This window comes from Cetorhinus maximus, chromosome 8, assembly GCF_964194155.1.
Source record: "Cetorhinus maximus chromosome 8, sCetMax3.hap1.1, whole genome shotgun sequence".
Taxonomy (NCBI): Eukaryota; Metazoa; Chordata; class Chondrichthyes; order Lamniformes; family Cetorhinidae; genus Cetorhinus; species Cetorhinus maximus.
In genome coordinates, this window is record NC_135886.1 from 43,656,043 (window position 1) to 43,674,671 (window position 18,629).

Below are 18,629 nucleotides of genomic sequence, written 5' to 3' on the forward strand. Positions count from 1 at the left end.
CCTAACACACAGTGATCAATCATAGGGTCACTGCTGACACAACACAGATCCGGACTGAGCCTGCAACGCGACTGCTCTATCTCTGTTTACCCATGAAGATTTATTCCAAGATCCCCTAAGAACTCTGCCCGCCTTGTGATTTTTGTTGAAGTGTCACTCTGACATTCTGGCAGGGTGAGTGGTTATCCAATGCCATGATATCCATCCTATCAGACTCCATTGCCTGGGTTAGCTGTGGTGGCACTCAATCCAAACCACTGCTCGAATTATGCATACACAACTGAATCCTCAGTATAGATAGTGAAATTCTGTTTCTTAACTGATGGTATCTAGTGTACAGTAACTCAGAGGGCACCAATATAAACAGGGCACTTTAATTTTTATGTTGGTGGTGCTTGGAATTCTTTTATATAAAACTTAATGAGCAGACTCCCACAGTATAAAAATTGATAAGGACTATAAAGTTTGTGGTTATAAAACCATGCTGGTAAACCCTCATTACAAATATTGCTCTTTCAAATGCTTATTATGAACCAGTTTGCATTATGAACCAGTTTGTTATTACAAATATTAATTTAAATTATAGAATTGCAGAACTTCATACAAAGGTGGTCATTCAGCTTATCGTACCATCAAAAACTCTTTGTTCAATTTGCCACTTTGTTCAATTTCTGTGCCCTTTCCTGCTTTTACTTATTTTTGTCTTTTGAATATTTAGTTGTTTCCCTTTTAAAAGCTATTACCTTGTTCATTGCTTCTGCTAGGATGTTCTTTGTTCTAACAACCTTCTGTAAAAAGAAAATCACAAAACCTTTCCCTTCAGGTGATGATTTCAATTCATCACCTCCAGCCACCAACTCAACAAACAGCAGAAAAATCTTGTCCCTGTTTATCTGATTAAAACCTCTCAAATTTTAACTCATTTTCTTGCAGTGAAAAGAGCCTCAGTTCCTCTCATCTCTCCACGTTATCACAAAGTCATATAAACGTCCTTCCTATTACAAAGTCATGTTATAAGCCTCTTCATGATTAGAGGCTCTCATTAAAAATGTCTTAGTTAAAATATCACTATTGTAAAGAGCTCCATCAAACCTTTATGTTGTAAACCTCTTGCTTATAATGCTCTGTTATAACAAATCTCAGCATTATTATGGACTTGCTCATTACAAACCTATACATTTAGACTGATGATAAACTTTAGCATTGTTATAAATATTTTTTATTACATGTCCTAGCATTATTATACTCAGTGATCAAAATCCTCTCTACAGTTCTTGGAGTCGGATTACAATCTGCATTATTACAGGCACTGGAATTAGAAATTTTGCCATTATTAAAAACTCTGACGTTATCCATTGCCTATCATTAAAAATTATTTCCTTGGTCCTGAGTGGAATTCCATTTTAATGGTTAGAGGACCTCAATAAGATGAATCTTGGATTAAATAGCCAATTGTGTTGGTTCCCACGCCAATTCGTGCCGATAAGGATGGATTGTTTTCTAATGACTTCATCAAAACACTAAATATTTCAGTAGAAAAAGGCACTAAATAATCTAAGGCATTGGGCGTAATACAAGTATGAGGGTGGAAAACAACAACCCAAAAGACTGGCACCACTCTGTGTGTCAGATTGACCACTCCATTGTTTTGTAAATCAAGCTACCACAGAGAGAACAGATGGCGCGAGATGACCTCTTATTCAGCAATGAAACTGCGACTGCACTCAGCTGATCACCTTGAGAGTTGACAGAGCTAAGCAAACAAAGCCAATGGTTTACACCAGTGTGTGCAATCGTACACCGGGCAGTGTGTGCAATCGTACACCGGGCAGTGTGTGCAATCGTACATCGGGCAGTGTGTGCAATCGTACATCGGGCAGTGTGTGCAATCGTACATCGGGCAGTGTGTGCAATCGTACATCGGGCAGTGTGTGCAATCACACACTGGGCAGTGTGTGCAATCGTACACCGGGCAGTGTGTGCAATCGTACACCGGGCAGTGTGTGCAATCGTACACCGGGCAGTGTGTGCAATCGTACATCGGACAGTGTGTGCAATCGTACATCGGGCAGTGTGTGCAATCACACACCGGGCAGTGTGTGCAATCGTACACCGGGCAGTGTGTGCAATCACACACCGGGCAGTGTGTGCAATCGTACACCGGGCAGTGTGTGCAATCGTACACCGGGCAGTGTGTGCAATCACACACCGGGCAATGTGCGCAATCGTACATCGGGCAGTGTGTGCAATCACACACTGGGCAGTGTGTGCAATCATACACCGGGCAGTGTGTGCAATCGTACATCGGGCAGTGTGTGCAATCACACACCGGGCAGTGTGTGCAGTCGTACACCGGGCAGTGTGTGCAATCGTACACCGGGCAGTGTGTGCAATCGTACACCAGGCAGCGTGTGCACCATTATACTAGAAACCATGTAAGTTTACACAAAAAATTGTAAGCAACTGTACAGCAGGGAGTGGGAGCATCTTTACACCAGGGAATTTTGGGAGTTTACAATTGCACCGGGTTGTATGGACGTCATTAAACCAGATAGCGTGAGTAACAGTGCACCTCGGAGTATTAGTTACTTTACACTAGGGGACGTGAGTGACTTTGCACCAGGGGGTGTGAGTGACTTTGCACCAGGGGGTGTGAGTGACTTTACATGAGGGGGTGTGAGTAACTTTACACAACAGAGTGTGAGTGACTTTATACCAGACTGGGGTGGATGGCCCTGGGGTGTTGAGCTGCTGGTCCTCTTCCCTCTGGGTGTTTGAGGGCCCCTGGCTGGCTCCTTGAGGAGATGGGGAAACTGGAGTGAGATCGAGATACCCCGCACTCTTCTCACGTTGACACAGTTGGAGACCAACTATGGCGTCAGTGATGGAGTTCAGCCTGAGCAGCAGTGCAGGACCAATGTTCTGGACCAAGGTCTCCATGGCGGCTGCCATCCTGCCAGTGTTGACCCCAGCGTGTCGGCATGTCAGCACTATCACCTCAGACTGAAGGTATACAGTCTCCTCCATGGTGCCTTGCAATCTGAGGAGTGCACCAGGCATCTCTTACTGATGTTCCCATGATTGCCTTTGCCGCTCCACCAACTGAGTGAGGACCGAGTCCAGGGGCTCATCGTCTGTATTTACAGTAGAGAATGAGGCCAGCATCCCAAGTAATCGAAGAAAGCTGATATTGAATCAGGGATTGGAACTCACCAAAATTAACATCAGCAAAATAACAGTAATGAAGAAAATAATGACACTAAAGAGTGACCAACAGCCAAGACAAGATGGTTTCCATCCCAGCGTTTTGAAGGAAGTAGTGAGAACGTAGCAAATTATAATTATAATTTCCAAAGTTCTCTCAATTTGGGAACTGTTCCTTTGGATTAGAAAATTGTGCATGTCACTCCACTAATTAAGAAAGATGACAGAAGGAAACCAGGGAATTATAAACCAGTTAGCCCAATGTCTGCTGTGTCAAAATTATTCATGTCTCTCATTAAGGATAGGGTGACCAAACACCTTGAAAGTGCTCAGTTGGCCAGAGAGAGCCAATATGCATTTGTAACTAAAGTAGTGGACAGGGGATTAATGTTATTAAATGGACTTCCAGAAGACATTTGATAAAGCTTCTCATCAGAGACTGTTAGCTAAAGTGGAAGCTTTAGGAGTGTTAATTGGAATTCGGGAGGAAGGAACTCACTCAGGAGGGAGTCCCGCCTCAGAGAGCTGCAGACCAATCTGATTGGCCGGCAGCTCTGTAGTGCCAGCAACGGCAGTAGCAGCACTGACCAGGACTACAAGCAGCTCCCAGATTCAAAATCTGAATCCAGGACCAGGTAAGTGCAGGTGATCTCACATTGGAGTGGGCAGTTGAGACCCGGGGAAGGGGAAGAGAGGGGTAGGTGTCTTGATGGAGAAGCCAGGGGTGATGGAGCACCAGTGGAAAGCAGACCTTGTGAGACTGTGGAGGGCAGGGGGGCTGTCACTCCCAATGTAGAAAGGAGGCCATTGAGGGCGCATCCTCTACCCCCTCACTTGCTGTCCAATGCCCAAGCAGGGTGACTTGCCAGGCTTCCCCCTGCTCCTGAATTCTTCCCGGGTGGGAAACAGCCCCTTAAGTGGGCATTAATTGCCCACTTAAGGGCATCAATTGGGACAAGGTTGGGTGGGCTGGGCTTGGCCTTGCCCGGACCCGGTAAAATTGCAGACAGGTCAGGAGGCTGGTGGCAAAACCACCTGGGGAATTTTATGGGCCCCTCCACCTGTAAACCCCCCAATAGGGGAAACCATAAAATTCTGCCCAAGGGATTGAAGGCAAATCACTGACCTGGTTAGAAATTTGTCTGAGCAGCAGGACACAGAGAGTAGGGATAATGGGCAACTAGATTAATTGGCAAGATGTTTTTTGGCAAGATATTTCCACTAGTTGGGGAGTCTAGGATCAGGGGACATAGCCTAAAAATTAGAACTAAACCTTTCAGGAGTGGAATTAGGAAACACTTCTATACACAGAGGGATGCTAGATCAATTGTTATATCTGAGATTGGTAGATTTTTTTTTGCGAACCAAATGCTTTAAGGGATATGAGGCAAAAGCAGGTATTAGGTCACAGGTCAGGCATGATCTCACGTAATGGCAGAACTGGCTCGAGGGGCTAAATGGCTTCCTCCTGTATCTATGTGCAGGATTTTCCAGCCCCGCCCGTCGCCGGGATCTTCCAATCCCACCGAATGCCAATGGACTTTTGGCTGGGCAGCTGAATCTCCCAAGGTGGGTCCCGCCACAGCGGGGCTGGATAATCCCGGCCTGTGTTGCTGCTGTGTGCAGAGTGTGAACACCTTTTCATCAGGCAGTTTGAGAAAGTTTATATCAGACAATGTGAATAGTTTCCCACTGAAACATCAGGTAATGTGAGCAGCCTTGTACCAGTTAAGAGTGAACAGTTTCTCAATGAAACATCACAGAAATATGAACAAAGAGTCATTAAAACAACCAACAGTGTAACAAGCCATTTTCTATAAAGCCATGTGGTACACAACGAAGAGTTGTCATTTTAGGTTCTGGGGATTATCATGACCCCCTTATCAGAAAGCAGTTAGACAATACATGGATTAATACCAGGCCCAAATCATGGCATTAATTGGTGATAACTGCAGCAGCTAATTTTGTAGCCACATGTGAAGGATCATATGAGTTACAGCTTTAATTGTGAGCATTAAGCTTTGTGAGCATGGGCGCATTAAAATGGTGTGCTTCTTTGCCTTTGTACATGTTCATGTATTAGTTAAAAAATATACTGGAGTTAGAAACAGGGTGGACATGATGAAACTTCCAGGAATTATATCAACCCAAAATTGGCAGTCCTGATTCTCAATCGTGCTCTTCAGTTAAAGACTGTGAAATTTGGCTCCGTGGTGCCCGTAGTTTCCGCGCTATGGGTGTCAACTTTGGAACCAAAATTACATCCGCATTACGTGTGTATGTGTCCTGATTCATGGCTATATCACCCATGACCTAGCCATCATGAGGGCTCAGCCCTCACCACCAGGGAATATGGTAAGCACCTCTGGAGGAGGAGTAGGAGGATGAGAAGGAAGGGAGAAGGCAGACTGCACATCCCCATTTCAGCCCAGACTGACTCATCGACTATAGTTCCTGTGGATGCAACCCTGAATCGCCATTGTAAGACTGTTCCACACCTTCCCATTCCTCTGTTATAGACAATCTCTTGGGGGCAATGCTGAAATACAAGTCACCACAAAACAATCATACCAAACCAACTTAATCCAACAACATCCAATATTCCATACAACAGTCAACTAGTCACCCTTGTGCATTCCTTTAGTCCCTGTCTGGTTGGTGTTTCTGCCTGGCCTCCTGCTTCTACACAGTGGCTGCAGAATGACTGGAGGAAGGCTGCTGACTTTCTGTAGGGGAGACTTCAGATGGCTGATCGGGATGCCCTCAAACAGCTCTGTGCCTAGAAGGCCTGGTTTTGGATGACACCACCTTGGCATGGGCAACAGCAGTCTGGGCTGGCTGGCTGAGAGTCACCAGCAAGGGCGCAAATGGAGTGGCATTGGTGGGATGATGAATGCTGAGAGAGGACACAAGGTTTGTGCTCCATGAAGTCACTGCCAATCTCCTGGGGAGCCGCCTCAGCAATGCCAGTAATCTGTTGCAGGACAGGCGGCTGGACTCCTGTGAGGCCCTGAATGTCCCATTTGAGCACTGGTATCTGCAGCCGAGCTGGCAGAAGCCTGAGATCCAAGCTGAGATTTGCTGACTCCAATCTGAGCCTTCTCTGCAACAGTCAGATGTTGGGTGGCTTCTGCTTGTGCTGCAGAAATTGAGACGTCGGCCGTCAGATGCCACATCATGGTCAGATCTGGAGTTGGCCACCACTCCCACACTGGAAATGATGGGCTCCAAGCACTGTGTAAAGCCTCATGTCATGTTAGAACCAGACTCCTCCATATCCTTTGACAGTGACATCAGGCTCTCTGGCAGGCCTGCCAATGTACCAAGCATTTCTGTGTGTAAGCTCATCAGCCTTTTTCAGAATGCTGTCCCATTGAAATCCTCATGTGAGTCCTTTACAGCAGAACTCATGGGCGACCTCATGCTCTGGGGTGCGAGTAGCTGTGCTGCCCTTTCACCCTGCCCAGGTTGCAATTCGCACATGTCCAGTGACTCACTGGGTGCTGATCCCACCTCTCTGCTTCCCTTTAAAGTACACGCAGTGCTAGTATCTGAGCTGATGGCTGCAAGTGTGAGACCAAGTGACAGTGTTTCTTCTTCATCCGTCTCTTGTTCCTCTTGGGCTTCAGGCTCCTGCACAAATTCTTCACCAGGTAACGGTTCTTGGGTATCTGAAAGGATAAAGCCACAAGGGTAGGGTTGGGTGAGGGAAGTGGGGGATAGGGAAATAAGAGGTGCATAGTTACACCCCCTGCATTTTGTAAATTAGAAGAGATTTCTAATGGGATGAGGGGGAAGAGGGATGTGAGAAGGTGGATTAGATAGGAACATCCTCTATGGTTCCAGTCCCGCCGCTGGCCATGGCTTTAGTAATGGTTGCCCTCATGATTACCAGCACTTTCTCCTCTCTGGGGATGAAGACATACAGGCGTGCCTGCCTTTTGCCTGTTAGGTGCTGCTGCTTCCATGTTTGAGAGAAGGAAGTGTATAAGTAAGTGTGAGGCAGTGTGTTTGGATGATGTACCTGTCACAGTTGATTAGTCACTAGTGTATACAAGCTGTAAGATGTGAGTGTGAGACTTGCGGCAGTGCTAAGTGGGTGAGAGTGAGGTGAGGCTGGTGAATTTGGGTTTGAATCGAGTTTGGTAGAAACTGTTGGGAGATGAATGATGTGGGGCAGCGGATGGTGAATTGAGCAGTGTTGAGACTAGTGGTTCATTTATAAGGATGTGGCATGTGAAGAAGCATTCACTGACTTTGACCACTCGGGCGAGGTCATTGAACTTTTTGCAGCACTGCATCCAGATCCTTGAAGCTAGACTACTGGAACTGACCGACTGCCTTCACAGTGTCCGTCCAGAGGGTGTCCTGTTCCCTGTGGATAGAGGGTCTCTCTTCTTCTGTCCATCTCCTACATCAAGGCCTACAATGCTGCATCGAAGAGCCCAGGGTGCATGCTGTCTCTTGTGGCATCTAACTCCTTCTTCTGCTCCTAAACTCTTCCACAAGACTTCCAGCACCTGCTGCAGCCTGGATGCACCTTGCCTTTAAGAGTTGCAGCCTGGTTTTAAGTAGTGCATGCTAGCTTTAAGTGGTGCTAAGCTCACTTGAACTTGGGTCACCTGCTGAGGCTGTGAAGCCATTCAGCAGCATGTTTAATGTTGGACTGCATGCCACTATCATTATACTTAGCAGGCAGCAAAAAGTTTGCATGCTGCCTGCATTACTTTGAGCGGCCGCAGGTTAACCGTGTATTGAAATCTGCATCTATTTTCAGGGGCGATCAAATTTTAGTGGAAAGTCAACATGTTGGTTACTGATCTCCAATGTTCAGTCAAATCCATCATTCACTTAGAGGACCACTAGAGGGTGCAACAACCAAGCTAACAGATTTAGTGTTTAATATTGAAATTGTGCTGAGCACGTCAGGTTCTTGGACGATCAGCTTCACTCCCACACTTTCCAGCTTACCATAGACAAAGCTCTACTACTTTCTTATGTTCAGCTTGTGATGGTCCAGGAGAGTAGGTAACAAACAACAAAGAACAACTTCAGTGTTTCCACACGCACAAGCATTTTAAGACTTTTAACAAAACACAGAAGTGACACTTCTGTACAGAAATGAAAGGGTTGGAGGAAAAATAGTTCATGGGCAGGAGCTTTGGAGGATTTTTGAAGGTAGGGACAGAGACTGAATGGTGAAGTAGTATAGATAGATAATGCCAGGTAATGGTGACTGATCAACAACAACAGCAACAATTTGCATTTATATAGCACCTTTAATATAGTAAAGCATCCCAAGGTGCATCTGATGGGTATATGTAGAGTTAAAGATATGGACAGATGCCTAAATACTGGGTTAAAGAGGTAGGTTTTAAGGAGGAGAGAGAGGTGTAGAGGCAAAGGGTCTGAGGGATTGAATTCCTGAGTTTAGGGCCTAGGCAGCTGTCCTGGCTGAAGATACGGCAACTAATGGTGGAGCAGTTAGAATCAGGGATACAGAAGAGCCCAGAATTGGAGGAGTACAGATACCTTGAAGGGCTGTAGAGCTGGAGGCGATTACAGAGATTGGGAGGATTGAGGCCACAGAGAGATTTGAAAACAAGAATGAGAATTTTAAAATCAAAGTGCCCCTGGACCGGAAGCCAATGTGTTTTCAGTGAGCGTGGGGTTGATGGGCAAACAGGACCTTGGTTCAAGTAATGACAGCCGAATTTTGAATAAATTCAAGTTTATGGAGGGTGGTAGATGGGATAGTCATCCGGCAGGCTCCCACTAATGGTACAGAAGGTGGACACTGCAACAGCTACGAATTTTCATCCCCTGTTTTCTAACTCCTTAACTGATAGAACATAACTTTCTTATAACTCTTTTATGTAAAGCCCCTCTCCATAGCAAACTCATGGATATTAAAGCAAAGTACTTTCCTATTTTCCAGCTGCCTGGATGAAAGAGAAGTCATCACCTGGAGATAACAGATATAATGGTAACATGCTGCTCTCAACATCTGAACATTCCATCTGTATGTAACCTCTCTTTATATTAATAGAAAGTGATGTATTCAATCCACTCATAGCTGTGCTGACATACTTGCAGGAAGGCCATGGCTAGTGATGGAATAACAGAAGTAACTGGTAGTGGAACAATCTGGGCTCCATCAATGCAGCAATCACCATCTGATCAGTTTTGATCCAGGTTGCACTGCAAAGGATCCTCGTCTTTACGCAGGTGCCCCTGTGCCTTGTGATGGCAGCAAAGATGCAGTAGCCTTGATGGAACGGGTCTGTGCGGGAAGTGTTATAACAAGGAGTCTTTTATAATTTTTAAAATCTTGCTAAGTGAGTTAGAAGTGAAAAGATTTGCCGAACCATTTTTCATGAAGATGCGGGTGTCCCCGTACAGATATGGAGCTAGGTCGCAGCTCAGCCATAATCTTATTGAATGGCGAGCAGGCTCAAGGGGCTGAATGGCCTACTCCTCTTCCTGTGTTCCTGTAGCACAGGAAGAGAGCTGAATTGCAAGATCCCCACACAATAATTATCAAGAAAGGCCTGTGTATAAGACAGGCATTGAGTGGAGTAGAACTTCCCTCTAGAAAATGAAATCTTTACGTGAAGCTTAAGTACTCAGTGATGCTGTAGGGAATAACTGCTGAGTGTGAATATTGCAGCCGGCCCTAAGGCATCTCTACAGAAGGATTGTATCAAGAGTGTTTGTGGCTTCCCTGCAATTTATGTCAAGGTTTTCCATTTAGTGCTGCCGTAAAATCGCACTTTTCAAGAATGTGCTGTGTAATGCATTCATATACACTCCTTGTGCTAGGTAGGACTAGAGCTTTTATGTACATTAGTGACACAGTATTGTACATGCCAATCTGTTTTATCTAGTTATTATAACAACCCAACTACAAACTCAAAATAATTATTAAAAATCAAATAGCTGCCTCTTGGTCCAGCGGAACCCCTACATAATTTGGACCAGATGGAGTAGTGTCCCCTTGTTCGGGCTCTGTAAAAGGCTCTTGGTAATATGGAGGGATGTCCATGTCCCAAAGGCAGGAATCACACAGGAACAGGGTTTCACAGAATGTGACCCTGATCTTACAAGAAAAATAAATTAGATAAGGACTGAAAATTGTTCTTTAACTATTCCCCACTATTTCACAAACTCACTCAGTACTCACTATGTCTTCCTGTGGCACATATCACATTCTGATGGAGTGCATGATCCATGCCAATGCCTTTGTCAGTGCTGTTCGAGCTGGTCGTTGGTGGGTGCACAGAAGTGGCATCTCACAATAGGCTGACCTTCCACTCTTCCCTCCTTATCGTGATGTTCCAAACCTTTGCTTGCTGCCTTCCTTTCTTCACAAGGCCAGCAACAGGAATTCAACAGCTTCATGGCCATGGGCCTTTGAGCACTAATGTGTACAAATTGTCCTGCTCTCCACCCCCCCCACCTCTTAAGGTCCATTGAGTGGAGAGGTTTCATGTGTACTTACTGTGCCACAGACTTGTGGACCTCATCCATCTGCCTCTCCTCCAGCAACCTAATCGAGAGCAGCATTCATAACACCCATGTAGGTGTGTCCAGTGATCCTGTTGCTCCTTGGAAGGGCAAAGAGATGAGACTGTTCCATGTAAAGAGGAGTCTTGCCTAAAGCAAGCACTTGAAACATCAAACTATTACAAAGAGCTAGAATTAACCTGTATATCCAAGTCTTTGTCCTGTTTGCTTTCATTGATTTTGAAAGGAAGCTGTATTTATTGAGGTAATTAACATTCATGGTTTTTATGGGGTACCTGGGTGGAAGGAGTTCCTAATCTTCCTTGTACTGTGCTGCAGTTCCAGCTTCAATGGCAATGCTGTACAACAAATGAAGCACTGCAAACCTCTGAGGGCACCAAGACACCAAAACGCATCGAGAGGTGTTTTCCCCCAGAAACCTCCAAGGCAGCAAGGCCCACAGAGAGAGGCAGCCATTTTGTCTGCACTGAGGGAAGTGGAGGGCTCAGCGTACCAGTCCAAATCAACAGTACACTTTTCCCTTTGCCAGTGTGTGGGTTCCCCCACTGCTGCAAACAACACCCCACACCCCCACCCCCGAAACTGCTCGCAAATCCCCCCACCAGGGAGAGTTTTTCAAATGGAAAAAAGTCACAAAGTATGAACGACTGCTCTGAAACTCCCTCCTTAAACCTTTCCATTTTACTACCACTCTCTTCTAACTCTTTCTCACCATCACTCAGCATTTGCCTTTGCCTCTGTGAAGTAGTTTTGGATGGTAAAAGCACTATGTAAATGTAAATACTAAACAGTGTGGGGCAACGGAAGTCACCCTACAACACAAAGAGGGTCCTAATCCACACCATTGGCTAACTCACCTCATTAGATAAGCCTCGTTCAAGAATCAATTCTTCAAAAATCAGTTCTTCAAAGTAAAGAGCCAATCGGTCAGGGCACCGAATCCACACAAGTAGAGACCGTCAGTAACAAAGTGCACAGCTCCCTCAAAGTTGGACTCAGTAACTCCTCTTGGCCCTTACCTGACTAGGCCACAAATCCATATCATTAAAGCAAAAATCTCCATCCTGAAAATGATGTGCCATACTTCAATAGCACTTTTATGAGTGGGTACTGGTAAGACTCTCTCCACTTATATTGAATTTTTTTTAAACATAGACTGCACATTTGAATTGGGAAAAAAGCTGATAGAATTCCTTTATCTTAACTTTATTCACAAATGCAGCCTCAGAATGCAGCCTCGGAACTACATAGAAGTTACCATTCAGTTGAACAAGTCTTCACTAGTGTTTACTTTCCTTGTGAGAAAATGTCTTAATCACACTGAACCACACCTTTTCTTAATTTCCTTTCTCTTCCATCCAGTTATCCAATCTAAGCTTGAATGTTGACATAGTTGAGAAAAGACTATTACCCCTGGGATTTGACACCACATCCTCGAGGTTCTCTGTGCGAAGGAGTTTCTCCTGCCCCTCTGTACTAAGATCACTTGCAATTAATTTTGTATTAACGACCTCTTTTTAAGGTTAAGCATGGTCCACTGGTTGAACAGTGTGCAAGGAAAAGTCACATGACGAACTGTGCTTCCTCTCCCCAGGCAGTGATGAAGGATGGATGAACACAGAGGCAGACTCCTCCTGCTCTGGACAACCAATCCATCTTTGGCAATTTCTGAAGGAACTCTTGCTGAAGCCACACAACTACGGTCGATTCATCCGCTGGCTGAATAAGGAGAAAGGTCAGCCTCTTACTGTGCTCTTAGCCATGTTGTAATGATTGTAGCATCCCTTGATATTTATCTGGGTAAGTGCAGGATTCCAGAATGACTGGCTGCAGGACAACATTTTATTATTGGGGGCAGCCAATCTGCACAGCAAGATCCCACAAATGGCAATGAGATAATGATCGGGTAATCTGTTGTTCTAGTGACGTTGATCAAGCTGGCTGAAAGACATATCAGACTGGGCCTGCAGTAGGTGGTGAGGGAAGCAACATGAGGGAAAAACTTACTTGACCGCACCCTCACCAATCTACCAGTCACAGATGCATATGTTCATGACAGTATTGGTAGGAGTGACTACCTCCACGGTCCTTATGGAGACAAAATCCTGTCTCTAGACTGAGGATACCCTCCATCGTGTTGTGTGGTACTACCACCGTGCTAAGTGGAACAGATTCAGAACAGATATAGCTGTTCGAAACCTCATCTGTGAGGCGCTGTGGGCCATCAGCAGCAGAATTGGATTCAATCACAAACTGTAGTTTCATGGCCCAGCAAATCCCTCTACCATTTCCAACAAACCAGGAGCTCAGCCCTGGCTCAATGAGAAGCATAGGAGAGTATGCCAAGAGCAGTACCAGGTGTACCTAAAAATGAGGTGCCAATCTGGTGAAGTTACAACATAGGACTACATGCATGTTAAACAGTGGAAGCAACATGCTATAGACAGAGCTAAGCAATCCCAGAACCAATGGATCTAAATAAAAAACTCAGCAGTTCTGCCTCATTCAGACTTGAATGGTGCTGGACAATTAAACAATGAGGAAGCACCATAAATATCCCCATCCTCAAAGTAGGAGAACCCAGCACATCAGTGCGAAAGAGAAGGCTGAAGCATTTGCAGTCATCTTCTGCCAGAAATGCTGAGTGAGCTTGGCCTCCTCTTGAGGTCCCCAGCAACTTAGGAACCAGCCTTCAGCGAATTTGATTCACTCCATGTGAAACAGGCACTGGAAGGAGCAAAAGCAGCATTCCGGCTATAATGCCGAAGACCTATGCTCCAGAACTAGCCACACCCCTAGCCAAGCTGTTCTAGTACAGCTGCAACATTGGCGTCTACCCAATAACGTGTAAAACTGCCCATGCATGTCCTGTCCACAAAAAGCAGGAGAAATCCAATCCAGCCAATTACCACCCCACCAGTCTACTCTCAATCATCAGCAAAGTGATGGAAAGTGTTATTGGCAGTGCTAACAAGCAGCACTTACTCAGCAATAACTTGCTCCCTCCCTGATTTTCAGTTTGGGTTCTGTCAAGGCACTCTGCTCTAGACAGCAATACAGCCTTCGCTTAAACTTGGACATGAATTCCAGAAGTGAGGTGAGAGTGACTGCCCTTGACATCAAGGCAGCATTTGACAGAGTGTGGCATCAAGGAGCCCGAGCAAGATTGAAGTTAATAGGAATCAGGAAGAAAACTGTCCACTGGTTGAAGTCACACCTAGCATGAAGGACATAACTAGCATGAATGAAGATGGTGCTGGTTGTTGGAGACCAATCATCTCAGTCTCAGGACATTGCTGCAGGAGTTCCTTAGGGCAGGATCCTAGGCCCAAGCATCTTCAGCTGTTTTATCAAAGATCATCACTCCATCATAAGGTCAGAAGTGGGGATGATTCCTGATGATTCAACAATGTTCAGCAGCATTCACAATTCCCAAGATACTCAAACAGTCTATGCCTACATGCAGCAAGACCTGGACAACATTCAGGCTTGGGCTGATTAATGACAAGTAGCATTCATGCCACACAAGTGCCAGGCAATGACATTTCCAACATGAGAGAATCTAACCATTTCCCCATGACATTCAATGGAAGTACAATTGCTGACTCCCCCACTATCAACATCCTGGGGGTCACCATTGACCAGAAACTGAACTGGCCCAGTCATATAAATATTCTGGCTACAAGAGCAGGTCAGAGGCTGGAAATCCTGTGGCGAGCATCTATCCTCCTCACTTCTTAAATGCTGCCACACAATCTACAAGGCACAAGTCAGGAGTGTGATAGAATACTCTCCACTTGATGGCACTTAAGAAACTCAGTACCATCCAGGACAAAGCAGACCACTTGATCAGTACCCCATCCGCCACCTTATACACTCCCTCCATCACCTTGCACAGTGGCTCACTATGCACCACTAACAAGCTGAAATGCAGCCAATCACCAAGCCCCCTTCAATAGCACCTTCCAAACCCACAATTTCTACCATCCAGAAGGACAAGGGCAATGGATACGTGGGAACACCACCACATGCAAGTTCCCCTCCAAACCACACACAATCCTTGTTATAACTCAATGCTCGTTCACTGAGTAAAGGATGAAGCTGGAGCCAGTTTTTTTTTAACATGGGTCTATTCACAAAACCCAAGAACATAGGGGCAGGCTCTCATTTCCTCCTCCCAGGTGGAAACTGGTTCTTACATATACTTAAGAATAATGCCCTCACCTTTCCCCAATTAGTAACAACTGTTCTCACCTACAACTAGAACATGCACTTCATTGTGACAGGATTGGCAACATTTACAATTCTGACTTGGAACTATATGGGGAGAATTTTCTCCCTGCCGGGCAGGCTGGTCAGGAGGAGGCGCGGGTGGGCACAGAGCCAATTAAGGCCCGCCCAGCATGATGCACAGCCAGTAGCACTCAGCGCTACCTGCATGGGCAGGGGTGAAGAGGGAGAGTCGGACCCTGCACTCTCTTGCACTTGCACATGAAAGAGTGCAGAAATCTCCCTGAGGCATGGAGCTGCCTCAGGGAGATTAAGTTCATATTGAAATATTTAAATAACGAAAGGTAAAAATTATTTAGACAGTGCCACCTGAGCTGGGACAAGTTTATGAAATGTGAATAAATTATAGATTTTATTAAACCTTCAGGAAACCTCATCCCACCCGTGAGGTTTCCTGAAAAAAGCGAAGGCTGTTTGGGCTCTTCACCTGCCCACCAGCCTTAAGGTTGGACGGGCTGCGCTGATAATTAGTTTAATTAGCTTTTTAATGGCCTTAACAGGCCTTTGACAGTTCAGCAGGTGCACAGCCGCCTCCGGCGCGCGCCCGCCGAACAAAAGATCGGAATGATGCGCGGTGACATCGGGACGCACGCCCAACGTCACCATGCATCATTTTACGCGTCGGCGTGTGGGGCCTGCCCCTGCACGCTGACATGAAAATTCTCCCCTATGTCACTGGATCAACATCCTGGAACTCCCTGACAGCATTGTGGGTATTACTAATTCACATGGAGCGGTGCAAGTAAGCAGCTCACCAAGAGCAATTCGGGATGGGCAACAAATATTACCTTGATGCCCGCATCCATTAATGAATATAAAAAAACTCCAGAACAGCCCTGGGCACATTAAAGACGAACACATAGTACCAATGGCTGCCACAACTGAATTCAATCAGAGTTGGATTGGAATTTTGATACTGGAATGAAGAGAAAACACTTTAACCCACCTAGCTCTTTGTCTGTTGAGTACTTACGTAAGCAATAACCACTAACAAGCAGGAACTTTCTTCATTTTATTCTTGACCAGGTATATTTAAGATTGAAGATTCTGCACAGGTTGCCAGGTTATGGGGAATCCGGAAGAACCGGCCAGCAATGAACTATGACAAGCTAAGCCGTTCTATCCGGCAATATTATAAAAAGGGGATCATCCGGAAGCCTGATGTATCACAGCGCTTGGTGTACCAGTTTGTACACCCTGTATGAGGAGAGAAACAGGAGCTTCAGAGACTTAGTGATGTTCACATCGTAGAACAGGTGACTTGAAGGAAATATCTGAACATTGAAGGCCCGAAGCCTGCCTGAAGTTTCAGGATGTATTTTGGATACACACTGCCTGCCTGCTCTGCCTGTATTTGCATTTCACAAACCCTTTCAGATTGGTTTTCAATTTTTTCCAGTGACCAAAATATACATTTTTTCGGTAGCCACCAGATTGGGTTGGCTATTTTTGAAATTTGGTAGCCCACCAAAACCCTGAAGCCTTGTGATCACAATTAAACCTTATTTGCTTTCTCTGGTCTATCTAAATACTGTTATATGGTTTGAAAGACAGTTATCCAATTGACATTTCAGTAGCCCAACTAATGTTTCAGTAGCCTGGGACTGCACTATGACTGTGGATTCTGTCCATATTTTCTGCCTTTAGTGACGATACTGCATAATTTTAAACATAATCTCAATCAAGAAGATTTGTACCATTTTATTGGTTAGGTAGGGTAAGGACTGGAGATCCCGCAGGTGTGGCTGGGCAGTGGAGAGGGTCAGAGGGGAGCAAATAGACAGATCTCTCTCCTCACAAAATGCCTTTAAAGATATACTGACAACCAAATATTTCACTACCATAGCAGCAGTGGCCTCTGGAACTAAAATTCCTCTGATTTATCATCAATGGGATATAGTAGCTCATTAAACTTAACCTATATTACATTTTTTTCTCTCCCTATTTCTATCAATGAAAGGCAGCAACAATGTGTGTTGCAGATTCTCAGTGGCCAGAACTGATTATGTACCCATGCAGTTTGATTTTAACTTTGTGTAAGCGAAAGGGTATTGAGTGGGTTAAAATTGAGCTTGGAGGGTCTACAGCCATTTGGCGCAACCAGACCACGTCAGTGTTTCTGTCCCCTACATGCACCTTCTTCCACACTAATCATCTAACCTTATGAACATATCCTTCAATTCCTTTCCCTCTTGTGTTCTCCAAGCTTTCCTTTAAACACATCTATGCTAATTACCTCAACGTTGTGATAGCGCATTCCACATTCTTACCACTCTTTGAGTAAAGAACTTCCACCCAGACTTCCCATTGAGCTGAATTTTACGACAGTGGGATTTTACATTCCTGCTGTCGTCAATGGTATTTAGGATGTCTCGCCGCATTTTACAGCCCTGTCCCTGCCAAAATGGGGCCGTAAAATTCTGCCCATTGAATTTATTTGTGAAGATCATATTTATTACACCTACTTTTGGAGTCCCCAGATGTAGAAACATTTTTCCACATCTGTCTTACCACTGTAACGTTTTCCAGCCACAAAGCCTCCGAGATATCTGTGCTCATCTAATTCTGGCCTCTTGAACATCCCTATCATTGGTAAACATGTATTCAGTTGCCTGGACCCTAAAGTCTGGAATTTCCTCCCTAAACCTCCCAGCCTCTCTATCGCTTCTTCCTCCTTTAAGATACTCTGTAAAACCTACCTCTTTGACTGAGCTTTGGCCCATCTGCCCTATTACTGCTTGAGGTGGCTTGACATCAAACTTTGCATTATGACGTTCCTATGTAGCACCCTTGGGACATTTTCTTATATTAAATATGATACATACAAATAAGTTTTTATTATTGTCAAACCTTTTCATATTCTTGAAAATCCCTATTGTGTCCCTAGACCCCTCAGCCTCTCTGTCCCATTCAGGCTTTTCCGACACAAGGAGTATGTGACCTTTTCATTCCACTGCTCATTCTTCCTACCTCACACTTATCCACATTCAAATTAATTTGCCAAATATATGGCTATTCTGAATACTTATTAACATCTTTTGTAATTTGTTGCAATCTTCCTCAGTATTCACTACATTCTCCAATTTGGTGCCATTCACAAATTTTGAATTGTTCGTCCGATTCCTGTGTCTAAACTGTTAACGTAAGTTCGGAACAACAGGGGTCTTGACTCTGAGTCTCATGGAACAGCGCTTTGCACCTTTCGTCAGTCTGAGTATTGACTTTTAACCCCATATTTTCTGTTTTGTAGCTGGCTTGCTATTCATTCTGCTTCTTGATTCCTGGCTCCACAAACCCTGATCTTAGCCATGAGCCTGCTGTGTGGTAACTTATTGAAAGCCTATTGGAAACCAAATATATTACATTTATTACATTACTCTTGTCGATTCTTTCTGTTACTTCTTCAAATCATTCAGTAAACTTGGTTAAATATGACTTTCCCTTATCTGTTTTGACTATTATATTTTCCATTTCTAGATATTTCTCTATTACATCTTTAAGTAAAGATTCCATTATCTTTCCTGTTGCAGAATTTAAGCTAACTGGTCTATAGCTCTGGATCTATTCTATCTATAACTGCTGATCTATAAATGTGCATGTAAAATTTG

At 44.8% G+C, this 18,629-nt stretch overlaps 1 protein-coding gene across 1 annotated transcript in view; it reads left to right on the forward strand.

Moving 5' to 3' along the window:
* The window catches only part of spdef (SAM pointed domain containing ets transcription factor), a 73,779-nt gene extending 56,095 nt beyond the window's left edge, over nucleotides 1-17,684 (forward strand). The window contains exons 4-6 of the mRNA XM_078546220.1: nucleotides 9,143-9,226; nucleotides 12,326-12,466; nucleotides 16,048-17,684. Of these exons, the coding sequence (XP_078402346.1) occupies nucleotides 9,143-9,226; nucleotides 12,326-12,466; nucleotides 16,048-16,226 (404 nt within the window). The 3' untranslated portion in view covers nucleotides 16,227-17,684. The remainder of the gene's footprint in view (nucleotides 1-9,142; nucleotides 9,227-12,325; nucleotides 12,467-16,047) is intronic.
* The last annotated feature ends 945 nt before the right edge of the window (nucleotides 17,685-18,629 follow it).